Below are 17687 nucleotides of genomic sequence, written 5' to 3' on the forward strand. Positions count from 1 at the left end.
CACAGAATGAGCTTTGTAATGTGTGTGTATTTCATTGCTACTGTATACCAGTAGCCCACAGTGATTGGCTTTCAATCAAATTGCTTAGCTCAAGACATGCACCTAACCAACATGTCTGTCAAATAAAGCATTGTCAAAGACTAGAATATAGGTAGAATCTTTGCAGTATGCCACAGTACAATGGGTCAGCGGCAGTGGTTTTAAATAAAAAAAGGAACAAAAAGTCCTTTAACTTCCTGTTAGTAATCACTATTGACTACACCTGGGAGCTTCTCTTTGCCTAGGATTGACTTGGATTGACCAACACACTGTACAATGGAAAAGTCCAAAGAGTGCAGTGCAGAAGGATGGCTGTAGATTTACACAGACTGGAAGCCATGTTTAAATAACTGCAGATTCCAAGATCATCAGTTCATACAATTGAGCGCAAGTACCAGTTATTGGGAGGTGTAACCAAGGTTTGCAGGAAGACCCAAACTGTTACCCTCAGCTGAGAGGAAACTCAAGAACTATCAAGGCAGAACAGATCTGCCAAGAACTAGAAGCTGCTGGAACACCAGTGTCACTGTCACCAGTGTCGACATAGACTGCCCCATGCCCCTAGAAAGCCCCTGCTCCTAAATCGCCACCTTCAAGCTTGACTTCAATGTTTGCAGCTGATCACATAAACAAAGAAAAAGCGTTCAGGAGGAAAGTTCTATGGTCAGATGAGACAAAGATTGGGTTTTCTGACAATAAATAGGTATTACATTTGATTTAACCCTACGAATACTATACCAGCATGGAGGTGGTAGCATCATGCTCTGCAGCTGCACAAAGTGGATGAAGTAATGAAAAAGGACGACTACATTAATATTCTTTAGCATAACCTCAAACTATCAGCCAGATGGTTGAAATCTGGACGCAGTTGGTTGTTTCAACAAGAGGGTGACTCAGACACACATCAAAGTTGGTCATGCAATGAATAAAGCAGCCTAAAAAGAAGCTTTTGGAACGGCCTTCGCAAAATCTTGGCCTCAGCTCTGTCAGAAATATGTGGATTGTGTTTAGAAGTCAGGTGTGTGCCAGGAAACTAATTTGAAACCAAATCTTGCAAGACAAGAGGTCAAATATCCAACCAGGATTCTGCTAGAGGGCTTGCTGATGGCTACCAAAAGGTGGCCACCATCTAAGGTGCAACTTTCTAGGGCCTTATGGGGTGCCTTGATTTACAGACTCACTGATGTTCATGGAGGACCCACCTCACAATTTACAGGACTTACAGGATGTGCTGCATATTTCTTGGTGCCAGATACCACAAGACACATTTAAAGGTCTTATGGAGTCCATGCCTCAATGGGTCAGAGTTGTTTTGGTGGCATAAGAGGGCCTACACAACATTAGGCAGGTAGTTTTAATGTTATGGCTACATACTCTTCCTGCTACCTAAAAACAACAAACAAGAAATCATTGCAAGCCCAATATAGCTGTAAAGTGAACCCCCCCACATATTTTTGAGCGCCTACAGCTTACATACAGTGATTTAATTGTAAGAATAGGCAAATAAATAGTTAGATATGGTGAATGTTATATTTATATGATGATACTAATAAATAAATATATAAAAAATATAAAGTGGAAAGATAATGTTATGTATTTCTGATAAACAATCAGTATGGAGGTTCAATTGTATTGCTTTGCCTTTTCATTTCATTTTTTCCATCATCTTATTATTATTCTCATTAACCTGCCCGAGACCTATCTGGTATAATTTCTATAAAATAAAGGCGCCCCATTCCTCTTGAGTCGGCACGAGTGTGCTTAGCCAATGGCATATGACTTAGAAACTGCCAATTAACTCATGTCTCTTACAGAAGATCCTCTGATATCTCCACAGCTTTGTCTTTAAACACATTTCCATATGGATGAGGAGGGAAAGCATCTGCACACAGATACTGCAGCCAAACCGGACACAATTTCATATTGCACTGGCACGGTAAGGGGGAATTTCCATGTTTACAAATGTGAGGGTCTTTGGTCTTTGAACATACGTTATCATATGCTGGCATTAGTGAGAGGGAGAGAGCGAGATATAGAGAACGTGAGAGATCGAGAGAGAAAGAGAGAGAGAGAAATGTGTGTGTGTGTACACTGTATATAAATTGGCAGGTTGTAATTAAATGTGCAGACCTCTCCACTATCTCCTCCTCCAGCCGTGCGCCAGTGACGCACACGCCGGCTGCAGAGAAGTGAGTCATCCAGCCCCGAGGATCACCACCCCTCCCTCTGTCTCTCCAGCCTCCCCACCCGTCCCCCCTTTACCTTTTTTCCCTCCATTCACTTCCCAACACACTCTCTGTGCCTCCAGCCCCTCTTCTCTTTCCTCCACCCTTTTTTTTTCCTCCCTCAGAACACGTTCTACCGTGCGCCCAATTTCCTTCCCCCTTTATGCATTCCTCTGGATCGCCCTCTCTCTCACACACTCTCTCTTTCACGCTGTCTCTCTCTCTCTATCTCTTTCCTCCAAATTCTACAACTTGTCCTACGTGTGCCTTACTTTTTCCCTTTTTCCTCTCTTTGCTCTTTAAAGACAAACAGCAGTTTCTTCCCCTTTCTTTAAAAAGACAAACTGCAAAATTTCTATTTCCCATTTCCATACATGAGGGGGTGGGGGTAAGGGGTTGTGGAATCTAAAACGCAGACAGAGGCAGCCGGGATGATGCGGCAGCTTATCTTTTCTGAACTACACACACACACATACAAAAAAATGATAAAGCTGATGACTTTTCACGCTTCAGCTCTCACCCCACTGCAAGGAACCCGGGAGAATGTGATCGATGGCTCCAAGTTATAGAAAGAGCGAAACAAAAGAAAAAAAGAAGTGAGGCATTATGTAGAGAAGTGTAAGAGCTCAGAAGAAGACGGCCACGGCTTGCCACAATTGCCAAACAGAGCCCTGAGTCATTATCTGACTCATAATTAATTATTACCTCGGGCTTTGGACAAAGGCTCAACCTGCCAAAGGATGACAGTGATGACAAAAACAAATGAAGCGGGGAGCAGTGACAATGCAACAAAGGTGTAACAGAGATCCAGTGACTAGACCCAGGCCAATCTTATCAGTCTGCTGCAGTGGTAAAGGCAGCAGCCTGGAGTGTTCCACTCTTCACTCCAGCTTTTAATCATGCCGATATGCTCTTACCGAGGCCATGTATGGCTCTCCGGTCATTTATAGAGCGAGTGGGAAGAGAAGACATTAAATTCATGACTCACGTAATTGTGTGCACCAGCCTGGTCCATTTTTCCCCTAAAAAGAGAAGTTTATCCCCCTGCAAAAAAAAAAGAAAAAAGAAAAAGCAATTTAACGCCTAACTTTGCACGGTTATCCAATTAGCTTCATCCAGCATGCAGATGTGCACAGGGGAAATACTCATGTTCTTAAGCATTTAAACACTCAAAAGAAAGCATTTCAAAGGCATGCTATGGAGGGGGGAAAAGGCGCATTGTGAAACAGAATCAATTTAGTTGTGAAAACAAAAAAAGCCAGGATGAAACGCAGGGTGTGAAGTTCAGAGTTCAGGCAATTGACCCCATTAAAGCAGAGAGTGTGTTTTGAAAATCCTCTAAACAGAGACTCTCCAGCCTGCGCTCTGACTCATGCGGTTCTCCATGGAGCTGGACTGGCGAGGTGGAGTGAGGTGGGGTGGGGTGGTAGACGCAGTCACAGTGAGTGCTCTCCAGTCCCCCAAACTCTCCGCTCACCCTCCTCCTCAGCACCTCCTGCAGTTGTGCCACAGGGTCCGAGAAGCACCAGAAGTACCACTGCACAGCCTTCATTCTGCAATAGCAGAGGCTTTCAGATCACGACAAGCAACGAAACAGCAGCCTCCAACGCTTGTGCTACACTCTTAAAAATAAGGGTGCTTCAAATGGTTCTTTGAGTGATGTCAGAGAAGAACCACTTCAGGATCCGTGAAGAACCATGTTGTATAAAGATGTGTGAGTGTGAAGAATCCTTAAATCGGTAAAAAAGGTTCTTCACACTTACACACCTTTTTAATAAACATGGACCAAAAGTGGTCTAGGTCTATGCTGGTCCTCTTCCAGTCTACCGCTTAGTCTAGCTAGTCCTGGTCTTAGCAGTCTTGATTGGGATTTATTGAAATAAAAAGTGCTGTAAGAGCCTCAATAAGCAGATATGAAACTAGGCCTATTCTATGCAAAGCATGAACCATTTGTTCAGTTAATTAAACTGATTGATTACCCAGCCTTCAGTCAGCATTATAGATGCTGTGGAAGTATGCTGGACACGCTTGCTTCATTTAGACGCATCGCACAGCTGTAAGATCAGCTCATCCTTGTGTATTTCTGCCAGCAAGAGAGGGCTGTGGGGTCACAGGGAGGGCTGCAGTGTTCGGACCATTTTATCAAAACATCATCTAAAACAACAAGGTCACTCCTCAACAGAGGACACTACCCAATCCTCTCCGCACTCAGCCCAGACTCTTAAAAGACTGCCCACCCACAGTCAGCTCAAAGGGACGATTCAATATCGCATTTCGAGTCATGTTCTGCTTTAGGTCATTTTTTTAAGCACAAAATCAAAATGTGATATTATAAAAAAACAGATAAATCTTTAGCTACACACTTAGCATCCATGGCCAAACGACACTTCAGCTATTAGTGTGGCCTGTGGAAAGGTTTGGGGAACTTACAAAAGAAAGTTAGAAAAGAAACAGTAACACCTGCTTTGGTGGAAACTTTGCATTTTCAACTCTTCTTTTCAGAAGGTCTCTAGTTCTTGGGTCATCTTTTAGGTCTATCCGCAAATGTCCTATGGTGTTTAGGGCAGGACACTACTTCAGTTTGTCTCCTCAGGTTGTTCACAGTGAATGCCGAGGTTTGTTTTGGATCCTTAACCTGTTTACAGCTCCAGGCTTTTAACAAATGGTCTGACGTTTGCATCCAAGGCTTGCAGTTATTGAGTGTAATCCATTCTTCCCTCCATCTGTGCAATACTGACAGTGCCACTAAGGGCAGTACAACCCCAAATCCTGATAGATCCACCTCTATGCTTCATAGTTGGCAAGGTGTTCTTTTCATGAAATGCAGTTTATTTTCCGAATGTACCTTTGCTGATTGTGGCCCAAGACTTCTATTTTGAGCATTTCTCTCTGAAGGTTTTCTAGCTCTTTCAGACCTCAACTTCACCTCCACCTTTCTTGTTAACTGCCATTTCTTATTCACATCTCTTACAAACTAAAAGGTTAATCATGAGACATGGTGCTGTTCCAGTGATTCCCACCTTTATGTGACAACTGTATACATACACTATATGTCCAAATGAAGGCATTCATTCCTTACGTAGCTACTTTACGAAGTGCCAATGCACACACACACACAGTTTGTGTAGTCCCTGTAGAAAAGTACTATAGGACTCTCTGGAGCAGATGAGAATAAACATACTGACATCCTGTCTGATGCCACGCATGGGCTAGAGGGGTATAAAGCCTGTCAACACTGAGCTGTGTTCTCAGGAATGGACCATCCACTATCCATTATTTTTGGGATGAGTTGGGGAGTTGAAGATGAGGTGGAGTGGTGATCATCCAACATCCTTACCAATCTAATCCTCACACAATGCTCCAAAGTGTAGGAGAGGGCCTTCCCTGGACAGTAGAGACAGTCACTCCAACAAAAGCAATGAATGAGCAGGTATTCTAATACGTCCATGTAGTATACATGACACTTTGTAACGCTACAACTTACCATCTGTGTAACCAACCTTTACAGAGGTCTGAATGACCTCAGTGTAGGAGTTTGCTGAGTTTGCTGGAAATGACTTTCATCTCGTTTTGTAGTGGGCAGATCTGTCACGCTAATGCAGCCATAACACTCATTATAAAACATATTGCCCTAAACCAACCAGCCATCTGCTTCTCTGAATGTGACGTTCTTACACAGACTACTACAAGAGACACTGTGTTCCCTTCATGTCGTATAACAGTTACACGGCAAACAACTGTGCAGCGGCTGAGCGTTTGACTGACTAGTGCACGAATGACCTCGGAGTCTATGCATTTGTATGAGGCACACCATGGCGTGATTTGATGGATTGAATCAGGCAGTGGTAATTAAACGATTAATAGTACTTAGCTCAAGTCAGTCCATCTCCTGTGCTGGCTCCCACAGGGCCCATCATCACGGGAAAATTACACAGATGTTATCTCCCGCCTTGCCTACGCACACACACACACACACATACACACACAATCAGCATATAGAATAAAGCCAGTGCACGTATACTCAGATGTTCCTCATCAGCGGCATAGTGAGACAGGATAACAGCTACGGGGGATAGGGTATGTGGTACACTTCCCATGAACTGCGGCAATGGAGACTGATGTCTAAGAGGTCACATGAACTGTAACACTGCCATTCTCCATGTTTGCCTTGTATCTGCAATGGACTCCATGATCTCTACGGTCAAACGCTTGCACAGTATTTTCAGTCATTTAGAATCAATGTGAATCAGGTGTGTCCAGTGCCTGGCTCTATCAGTTAAAGGCTTTTTGTCCTGTGGTCTTCATTGTAAGGGGCATGGTTCCACTACACTCCAGGGTCTCTGAGAGGGGGAATGGTGACAGAAAGGAGGAAGAGGGAGTCCATCTGGATCTTAGAAATCTTTGCGCTCTCTAAGCGAACATGATTCCACTTTGTAAGTTACCATTCTTCCCTTAGGCGCTTTAGTGCATACTCACACACCATCTCCATTCATCTTCTGAGCTTTTTCTGCCTCGCTCTCTCTTGCTCTCTCACTCACTCACACACATATGCGCGCGCGCGTAACCCGTGCGCGCACACATCCAAATTCGTTCCCCTCCCTCCCTTTGGATGGATCAGAGCCTTGTAAGCTGTGGGTGTCTCGGATGAGTCACATCGGCAAATTACCCAGTTTAAAGCCTCTCTCAAATGACTTCCCTTCCAGTCGGCCGCCGCGCTGATAACCGATAACAGTTTTCATTTCCACAAGGAGTTTTGGAGGACACTTGTGTGCGCGCACGTACAACATTTTTGGCAACGCGTACGTTCGCTTGTTCGTTGTGTGTGTGTGTGTGTGTGTGTGTGTGTGAAAAGGAGAGAACGAGTGTAGATGAGGTGAGCGCGCGCTCAAAGTAATTTGTGAACCACGTGGCTGAAAATGTGAAAAAAAAGGTGTCGAATACAGACAAATCGATGGGAAAGTGACGAAGTTCTAGATAAGCTCTTTGTTATTTTTACGAGCTCGCCTCCACCCTGATGGTGGTTTCACTCGTTTTGTCATTTAGTGGTCGGTGCCGATCGTTTAATTGTTTAATTAATTAATTAATTAATTAATTAATTAATCCCTATCGGACCGCGGAGGATGGATTTACTCATGGATTAGTTATGCCAATCATTCTAAAACATTGGCCATAATATCGAACAAGCAGTCCTTCTGCTTCCAGCAGGGTCTCTAAAGCCCTCCATGTGTTTCTGTAGATCTTTCAGACCTAATTAATCTATCTATGGGATCACAATGGAAATCGGCCCTCTCGCTCTTTTGTATTATTATTGACTTTAAATTATAACAGTCAGTAATCGGTTCAGTTAAATGTAAAATAAATCAGTGTATGCGTATGACTGCATTATTATTATTGTTATTTTTTATTATTATTAATTTAATTATTATTTTTGAATCCATTTGCATTACGCTTATTAGTGACCATTGGCTTTCATTCATTGTTAGCAACATTAGCTTTTTTGGACGGCACTGTGCCTTTAAGACAAATGTGGACCCGCTTGACCCTGTTTTTTTTTTTTTTTACTGTTGTCGCTGACGTATCCAAAAAGGCTTACTGCTTTTTTTTTTTAATGTTTACCACGATACCGGACTGAAACGTGAACTTGGCAACATCACATGGTGAACGTCGCTCATCAAGCGCTGTTTTTCTCCGCCCGTTTTCCGCTCGCTGCGCTAGAATTGGCTACTAGGCCATACTATGAGCGAACAGCCAATCGTAACGTAGGACACCTCCGCCACCAGCCAATCACAGCACACGGAAGCAAGGTCTGTCGCAAAACGGGTGTGGAACGAAGGAACAATGGCGCTGGATAGAGCGACGCGGCAGTGCCCTCTGCCGGCGAATCGGTTCACAGAGCCACGGTGCCTCGCATCCAGTACACTGTTCACATCCACACTGCAGCTTTCCCGAAATACAGAAGCACAGGCGGAATTTGATTCAGGGAACGGAATCTAAAATGTGACACACGTCTGAATCCATCTATTATTAAAAATCCATTTTCAATTCGTGGAGGAAATCTGAACAGGTCCATAATACCATCATATAAACATATCCGCGTTTGTACATGTGTGTCATTTTGAGCGCTGATACAGCTTCTGTTACTAAACTCGGGTCCTAATTTTACCTTTTAATTTTAGACGGGAGGAAAACTGTTCATTAAGGTTTATATGAAATAAATGAATGACGTGGCCTTGACGAACGTCTTTTAGTCAGAAATAACAGTGAAGTGTCCAACAGCACTTTCACTCTACGCACGTATATATATTTATATTGTATTCATTTTATTTATTTTGTATAAATTCTTGTTGGACTTCATAAGCAGATTTAATTTTACTGTAACTTAAACTGCTTTGCACTGCATTTCGACTTCACCATTTATTAATGCTGTATTAAATGTATGTAAAAGTATATATAAATATAATATATAATATAAAAAAATAATATAATATAATATAATATAATACACACACACACACACACACACACACATATATATATATATATATATATATATATATATATATATATATATATGTACTTGGAAAGATATGTATATTCAGACTGGATAGTCTATATATACTCTTAAACTGCAATACAGTATTTATGTCTAATCTACAGACATCTCTCTCTCTGTACATAAATATATATATATATATTCAGACTGGAGAGGCTATGAAACTAAAATTCCTATTTTTTAATTCAACAGATCTATCAGGTTTATTTTATAGATACACTCAGATATACACTCATATATAGATAGATATACACAGATCTGCATTAACGTGCTGCTGGTTTACTCACTATTCCACTGATGACTGTACAAAGCCTAAAGTCTTTGTGTGACCTGTCCATTCATTCATTTTTTTCATACATACAATTAGTCTATTAGTCAGTTCGTCTGTATGCTGTGGAGGCCTTTAACGCGTCATCACGTTCAACCTCCTGTTTTATGAAACATCACCAAGCTGCCAAATAGAGAGGCGCGTTGTTGGTGAACGCCTATAGTCTTCAGTAGAGAGAGACCGAGAGAGAGAGAGAGAGAGAGAGAAAGAGAGAGAGAGAGAGAGAGAGAGACAGAGAGAGAGAGAGAGACGAGGGTGATTGATCGCAGAGAACCGACGGCTCGCGCTGATATGAATCGGCTCATTAACTCCGAATACGAAGCCCAGAGCTCGGACGTGATCCGTCACTGACGCGTTCAGCGCGCGCTCCCGAAGCTGACGATACAGGAGTGGTCAGCAGGACCGCAGAAAGTACACCACACAGAAACCCTGTTTTAATAAGGATCAGTACGGTAGCCTACACACCAGACCGTGCGCTGCCCCATCTACATGATCGTGTTTATTTAGTGCTGTAAACCACGCCACGACACACCGCCCACCGCCCACCGCGCGCGCGCACACACACACAGACGGACAGTGGACCCTCATGGCTCTGAACGGCAGAATAACCATCCACGTGCCGCATGCAGCACTCTTTCTGTGCCCCCCTCTTGCGCTGCACGCCCCCTTCTCGCGTCGCCTTACTGAGGAGCTTCAGCCGGGTCGCCCTTAGCCCCCTGCGGTTAGTGGCTGTGTTTTTGGGGGGCTGCTGCGTAACCGACACACACCTCTCAGTCCGACATTTTGGGCACTGCCTCGCTTCTGCTGCTGAGAGACGCGACGCTTTAGCCCCCACCCAGCCAAACTCTCTCTCTCTCTCTCTCTCACACACACACACACACACACACGCGCGCGCGCGCGCACGCACACTCACTCAGGTCCGCGCGTGGGCGCCAAGCGCGGGTTCCACACCATTACGCCCGAGCCGCAGAGGGTGTGTACGCGTGCGGAGGGGGGCTTAGTCGTCCCCACAACGATCATTTGTTTCGTTTCATCTCGTGGGAGGAAAAGAGTCCTTTTATGCGCGCGCTGTCTGTTATGGCTCCTCCATTAGGCTGCTTTGTACTTCGATGCATTAATGCACGATTCAATGTTTTTTTTTTTTGGGGGGGGGGGGGGGGGGTCCATAATAAAGGTCTACCTGTCCTTCTTCTGCGCGAGTGGTACAGTTTTAGTGTTTTAATAATAAGAACAGAACCCCCCCCCAACCCCTCCCAACCCCCGTGAAGCCACTCACTGCATACCGGTGTCCACTGCTACGCACCGAGCCAAGGGGCCTGTCTTAGGTGGATTTGAGAGGAGGTAAAGGGTTGGGGGGCTTCGACGCTGGTGGCTCTCACTATAGGAGGATTTTGAAGGAGGGCACTGTGTTTGGGGGGGGGTTTACTGGACCTCCAAATGGCCTCTAATTCAGCAAGACTAACAAGAGGCTCATAAGAGACCAGAGGTCTTACTTATGTAGAGGTCACTTAGAGGTCCTGTAGAAACCTACCCTACCCTTCAAATAGTTCCAAAAAGAACCACGCGTGAGTGAGAGGAACCTTTCATTTGCTAAAGAACATTTACCTCAAGAAAAGGTTCCTCAAACCTTTAAAAGGTCCGACCTCAAGCAGCCTTCGCAGCGCGTGCTTGTTAGCCTACATGACCAGAAGCGCGGCTGATTGTACCGCGCCTTCATTAGAAGATCAGAACCACGGCTGATTAGAGCGCGCTCAACTCTACAGGCCCGTGATTGGATCACTAAAGCGCACTGGTGTTTCGGGAAGCCGCCGTGACGCATGCGGCGTTTTCAGAAATCGAAATTAGATTTCCATAATGATGATGATGATGATGATGATGATGATGATGTCGTGGCTTGCAGGAGGGGCTTCAATATTCGCGCTGAGACTGATCCAATTAAACAAATCATAAAGTGAGATTGGTGGAGGTGGTGGGGGCCCGGATTCCACGCAGTGCTTTCCAGTTAGGTCCAGAATATTTATGATGAATTTCTAACCCCGTACATGGGGCAGAGAGGGAGGAGGGGGAGGGGGGGGGGCAATTGTCTCTTAAAATTGGGTAATTTACACACGCGCGCACGCACTCTCATAGGACGAGACTAAAGGCTGCCAGCAACCACTTCACCCCCACCCGATTTAGGATGCATGTAGAAGAATTGATCCAGATCACTCCTGACACAGGCCGTAAATAAGTGCAGGAGATGCGCGAGGGGGAATCACGGGGAGACAAAAGGAGCTCGGGCGCAATGGAGCGTCACGGTGGCCCCAGCCGCCCGCGTCCTCTCCGGCTGGGTTCGAGCATCTGCCCCTCCTGCCTTCCGATTCCTCCATCGCATCCCATGTCTCCTTCCTCGCCCTCTTGCTTCCAGATTCACGAGGCTCGAACGGGAATTCTGTAACGGGGCTGGGGAAGATGGGGCGGTGTGTGTGTGTGTGTGTGTGTGTGTGTTGGGGGGGAGGGGGTACGTCGCTTTAAATGCGAGCGGGTTCGTGCTTCGCGCCGCGGCTCTTAATGGAGAGGCCCGTTTCATTCATGCCGTTTCCGTTCATTCATCAGAGCGGCGGAGCGCGAGAGCGACGCACGAAATTCTTATCAATGAAGAGGATGACGTCAAACGCGCCGCGAGGCTTTTTCTCCCCCCTCCTCGCGTCACGTGGCCAGGAGCGCCGGTACATATTGGCGCTGCGCTGTCCGCGGTGCTGAACCGCAAAAAAACCCCAAAAACACACAAAAACCAACACAGCATCACGCGCCGCGCGTTCATGTGCAGCTCACAAACGACCTATTTCACATGTGCCCGAAAGAGCGAATCGTGAACCAAAGCAGGTGTGCGTTTTTTCGGGGGGGGGAAGAAACTTTTTTTCTTCTTCAGTTCTGAATGAAATTAAGGAGCGAGAGCAGCGCTTGAAGTTCACGCGTTTAGACACGAAGAGGCACACAGACGCGCTTCGGAGTTCCTGGCTGATTTCTTGCGGGATAGCAGGTGAGTGGAGACTCCACGGTTCTCTTCAAAACACCCTAAAAACGGTGAAGTATTAGAGCAGACTGGACGTTTTGCAGAATACTGCTTTAACGTTGAGGCTGATGTGAAGGTTCTCAGCTGAGGAGTCGGTTTTCCAAGACACGGACTGAGGCTAATGCTCGACTAGAAAGAAAAAAGAGACTTTGACTGGATCTGCACTAATGCAGAGTAGGCTGTTCTAGTCTAAGACCTGGCTTTACCTGAAGGAAAGTGGTCTATCTTTGCTGAACATCTGCAGCACCAAAGACTAGCGGGAGAACGCGAGAAGCCTGCAGCCTACATTCAGTTCCATTCCGGAGCAGAACTTCGCAATTTTTATTGGTGTGAAGCAGAATTCACTGACATTCTCGATGCCACTGCTCTGTCCTGTATCAGGAGTTAGGCTGGTGTATCCTGCATCATTTTGAGTTCATTGCAGACTGAACAGACAAACACAGAAGGGACCATTTCCTGCGTAAAACCACCCATTCATGCGCTACGGTTCTGATTTCGCTTTTTAATGACCCTAATCCTGACAGACATACCTTTGGAGCCCAAACCGACTGTCTTTCCAACTATTCCTCGAAAATGAAGCATGTAAAGAGCGCACTGGATTCTACTGGGCTTTTATAGAGAGTAGCCTATAGAGAGTATGAGGAATATAGACTAGGTGCAAGCTGATCTGAAGGGAAGAGGATGCGCGCAATAGTCCCACTAGATCACCATTTCTCCATCTACGGTATAACGGCACGGTATATCGTATTTGTTGAATTAGCCAATCTCGCAATAATCGGATCAAGGTGTGAAATCTGTCTTAGAAAAGTTCTATTCCGAGGAAAATGTTACAGTGCAGTGCAACACAGTGCAGGCATAGGAAGACTGGGCGCAAGGTAATTAGAAGGCGCACTGCAACTGCAGCTAGAGATCGGCTATTAACTCTGTCCTCCGCTTTTTGTGGAGCAGTGCAACCGGTTTGGGAATTCAGACGTGTTTATAATTTTATACGGTGTATTTATGTGTCATTTGTACAGACTTGACTTTCCTAAAAGTATCATAAGATGGAAATACCATCCCTAATTTACCATCTTCAATAATACAAATTACTTTACCACTTTAATAATTTAGGGTTGGTCCCTCAGACAAGCCTAGTCTTGGACTACATTATTTTTTTTGACAGATAATCTAAATCAGAATTCTGTGCAGTCAAGGCTAAATCTAGGCTTAATCCATGTCCAGGAAACTGACCCCTAATGTCAAGAGTTAATAATGACCAAGACCTATATTTTAAAGAGGTCATGGGTGTCAACACTTTCTGTTGTGGTTTTTGTCTCTTCTAGGTGCTTGCCCTGTCCCCCTCTCCCCCTGGCCGTATCCGGTCTGCTCTGCATGGTCATGATCTGCTGCCATACTTCCTCCAGTACCTCTGCTCTATTGCTAATCCTGCTCAGCATTGCCCCACAGCTGTCCACTGCTGCCCCGCTGCTTACTGAGAGTCCTCTCACCCGCACCAGCAATGAGACGCTCCAGCTGGTGCACCAGGACCTGGCCACGGCAGACGGAGCAGCCAGGACACACAGAAGGGTGGATAGGGTTTTCCAGTCACCCACAGGACAGGGCCACCTCACAGACATGGATTCTGCGAGGGCACTAGCTTCTGTCCTGCTGGAGGCTCTCGACCACCCAGCCAGAGAAAAGATAGGTAGCCGGATGGAGACAGAGGAGTTTGTGAGGATGGAGCCAGGGAAGGAGCTGGAGATGTGGAGGGATCAGGATGAACACAGGGAAAGAATGGAAGAGGAGGAGAACATAAAGACGTTACAGTCTGGAGTCACTGAGTCTACTGTGAGCGAGGGGAAGGGAGGAGAAGAAAAGGTAGGATTAACAGAGGCACGACTTTCTGGTGAGAATGAAAAGGGAAATGACGCAATCACATTTGAGGGAAAGGAAGAGCTTCTGCAGAGCTTACTCAGTAAGAAAACCGAAGTTCCACCTCAACTCGCCACCTCCCTTCAGCGTAAAACCAGGGGCTATTTCCAAAACATTGACCTTGGTCTGCAGGACAATGAGATCCTCCCACCTCTGAAGGGTTACAAAGCCTATAACCAGCAGCTGGCCATGGCCAGCAAGAAGCTCAAGTGGCAGGAAGAGAGAGAGAGAAACCCTTCCCAGCTCGACAGGAACTTCATGGATGATTTCGACTTCATTGAGGAGGAGGAGGAGGTCCTCCCCCGTGAGGAAGAAGAGGCGAGGGCACGAGCTGAGCAGGAAGAGGTGCGGAGGCAGGAGGCAGAGGCACAGGAGGCGCGTGAAGAGGAGCAGAGATTGGCAGACATCGCTTCGGACATGCTTCTGCAGTACATGGGCAGAAAACAGAAAGCAGCCTCATACATGAAAGACATGAAGAAAGCTTCGCTGCTCAACAACGTGGCTGAGGACAAACGCTCGAATGAAGTGGAGGACAGTGATGACGATGAAATGGACCCCGAGACCATTGACAAGCTGATCGAAATCTCCAGTAAGCTGCACCTACCTGCTGATGACGTGGTCGAGATCATCACAGATGTGGAAGAGAAGAAGAAGAGGAAGGACTCACCCCCCGTTAATGCTCCTCGTTTCCGTCCTTTAGTCCCCCTCAAAGCCAAGCAAAGGGCTCCTGCTTATCAATACCCCAAGTCCCCAAAGAAATCTGCCCACAAGGTGAACCCATATAAGAAATGGTACAAGGAGAAAAGCAAAGCCAAGTTCAACAAGCAGGACTACTGGTTTAAACCACAGAAGCAGTTACTAGCATATCCTTCCTTTCCTTATTACCAGAAGCCATATCGAGCCTATTACCCTGTTTACTTCCCACCTCCCGAACCGCGCTTCTACACAAATCCTGCCCTCTCTTTTGACTACAACTTTGGGGGCTCCATGGGTTACGGATTCAAGCCCCCCAAGCGCAGATACAGGGACAGGGCCAAGACAAGGGAGCGAAACTGGGCACAGGGGGCACGTCAGCCTCAGAGCCCCTTCCCTTTAGTGGACACAGTAATTTCTAACTACATCCTCCCTCATCCCCGAACTTACCAGACCCTCCCTGTGCCCAAACCCCGTTCTCCCCCTCAGAGTGCAGCAGCACCCAACTACTTTTTCCACCCAGACTATGCGTACGATGAGCCAGAGCCAGTGCCAGACAGCGATGATGAGCTGGAGAACTTCATCGAGAAGATTTACTACAACCGCAGGTTGTTTTAGAAGCCGGGAGGAAGACCGGTGATATTCTATAGCGATGAAAAAAGAGTGAGGAGAACAAAGAGGAAACCTGAGCGAGTGACGGGCATGAGGTTAGGGGCTGAGAAAAGACTAATTCTATGTTACTTCTCCACTCTTGTTTTAAAAACATTCCAGGTCAGGCCAGAAAGCGATGTTAATGAGGTTATGGACCCTCTGTGTGTGTTTGCATTCCGCTCCTCTCGCAGTTTACATTTTCATTTGGTGAGAGAACTTACGGGTGAATTTGTCAGGTTTCATTCAGGTATGGTTTTACTCTTGCATGTCAAAAAAAAAAGGTGCCAACTGCAAGAGACCCATGTTTACAGAAAGATTTTCTTTTTGTTTTGGTCTAATGTGATTAATTAATGTGATCTGAAAAAAGGGTCTAAGCTTGGAGCTGAAATCTTGAATCACTTGGCACTGCAGGGCACATCTTATAGCTTTCTTCTGGTTCTGTAACTCCAGTCAAAGGAGTATCATTATTGACCCATCTTTTTCATAGGCTCTGTTTAGGTGTGATTATCAGTGCTCCTATTGCCTTAATATGGATCCGTTTAATTCACGTGCATGCAGGTCTTGCACCAGAGAAAACAACTTTATGTGAAACAACAGCAACAACAAAAAGAAATAGCCACCACAAACAATACTTGAAAGAAAATTCTTCCATTCTGTTGAAAGGAATGCAAAATGGTGGGTGTCTTTCATGGATAGGTGCCCTGTTAAGGTAGTCTTTTGGTATTCTTTCCCCATGCCAGTGATTTTCTGTACACTTCACATATCGTTTTCTTATTGTCAAGTTGAAAAGGTCTTGAAACCTACGCCTGTGGGTTATGGGGTTACCTCTGACATTCTATCAACACACTGTATCTTCGTCTTGAGGGTCAAATGAAAGCTGTATATATTATGTCTATTCTAAAGAAGTTTTAAAATGTTTGAAAAGTCGTGAGAACTGAACCGAGGTCGAAACGAACGTCTGCACGTCTATCTGTATTTGCATCTTTTAAAAAAAGCCGAAAAAAAAAATGTGGGGGAAATTGCCTCTTTGAAAAACTGTGGTTATTTAAAAAACACAAAAAAACCCTAAGAAAGAAAACTAATTATGATAAACAAGTGTTTCCACAAGTGAACCAGTCTTGTGAAAGGAATTTGTTGTTGATGTCAACTTCCAGATTGTAAGTTGTACAGTGTCAAATAAACAAGTGTGTGCAATGTGTAAATAACAGCATGTTGATTACTAGTTTTGCTATATGACGAAAAATAAAAGCAACTATTTTATTAAAGATCAGTTTTTTAAAATGCCTTATTGGAGAGCGTTTGATTAGTCATCCAGAATAATGTGCCATTTATCCATTCAAGTGCACTATTTCATATCTCACAAGAATGGACCTTGACTGTAATAGACTGTATTATTTTTCCTTTCACCTGCCCACACAATTGAAAATACAATGGTCGAAATTATAAGCCTTCGGCTGCAGTTGGCAGCAGAACGTGGAAATCTGTGCGGAAACAAAATGAAAGCAACCGTAGAACAGTACAGATCTTATGCTTGAAGCTAAACAAAAGCTATGTAGATATCACTCATGAACCTTAAAACAACAAAAATGTAATTATAAATAAAAATATTAAGTAAATACGGATTTACAGCGTAGCAGCTGAATTAAAGGTCTGGAGGTATTTGCTGCGCTTGATGCACTTGATTCAAATGAGGCTTTTTCATATTCATTCCTGCACTTGGAGACACACACCACATGTCCTCTGTGACTCAATAAATCACATACCATTAAAAATAAACCACTACTTTCTGTGACCAATTGACTATTATTGCGCTCAGTGAAATGGGGAGACATGAAAAAGTATATGTTTAAGAGTCATTCACAAATGCAGGGAGAAAGAGAAAGAGACTGGAATGTAGAAAGGACAATGATGTGACGGGAATACGTATGGGGACACAACTGGAACCAAAAGAGAGGGGTGGGCTGAAAGAGAGAGAGAAAGAGAGAGAGAGTGAGAGAGAGAGCGAGCTGCAGTGATTAATGAGTCACATGATTGACGGGTGAGTCATCTACTGCCATGCACCACTGCAGAACCCCAAGCATTAAGATTTATACTCACACACTGGACACAAACACCCACACACTCATACACCCTTGCCAGATAAAATGTGTTGTCACCCTAATGTAAGACCCCAAGCAAATGCACACTGACAAATACGCAGACACAGGTACACACTCATACCTACGCAACAAC

At 45.0% G+C, this 17687-nt stretch overlaps 1 protein-coding gene across 1 annotated transcript; it reads left to right on the forward strand.

Annotated features, from left to right (window-relative positions):
* Positions 1-11825: 11825 nt before the first annotated feature.
* On the forward strand, positions 11826-16720 carry LOC140536764 (uncharacterized). The gene is made up of 2 exons (XM_072658763.1): positions 11826-12167; positions 13523-16720. The coding sequence occupies exon 2, from the start codon at positions 13572-13574 to the stop codon at positions 15420-15422; it is 1851 nt and encodes a 616-aa protein (XP_072514864.1). The 5' UTR covers positions 11826-12167; positions 13523-13571; the 3' UTR covers positions 15423-16720.
* Positions 16721-17687: the final 967 nt, after the last annotated feature.

The sequence above is a fragment of the Salminus brasiliensis genome, chromosome 16 (genome assembly GCF_030463535.1).
Source record: "Salminus brasiliensis chromosome 16, fSalBra1.hap2, whole genome shotgun sequence".
NCBI classification, from domain to species: domain Eukaryota; kingdom Metazoa; phylum Chordata; class Actinopteri; order Characiformes; family Bryconidae; genus Salminus; species Salminus brasiliensis.

Bases quoted from the DNA above. Each gene is read 5' to 3' on its own strand.
- LOC140536764 (XM_072658763.1), top strand. From the start codon at position 13,572: ATGGTCATGATCTGCTGCCATACTTCCTCCAGTACCTCTGCTCTATTG.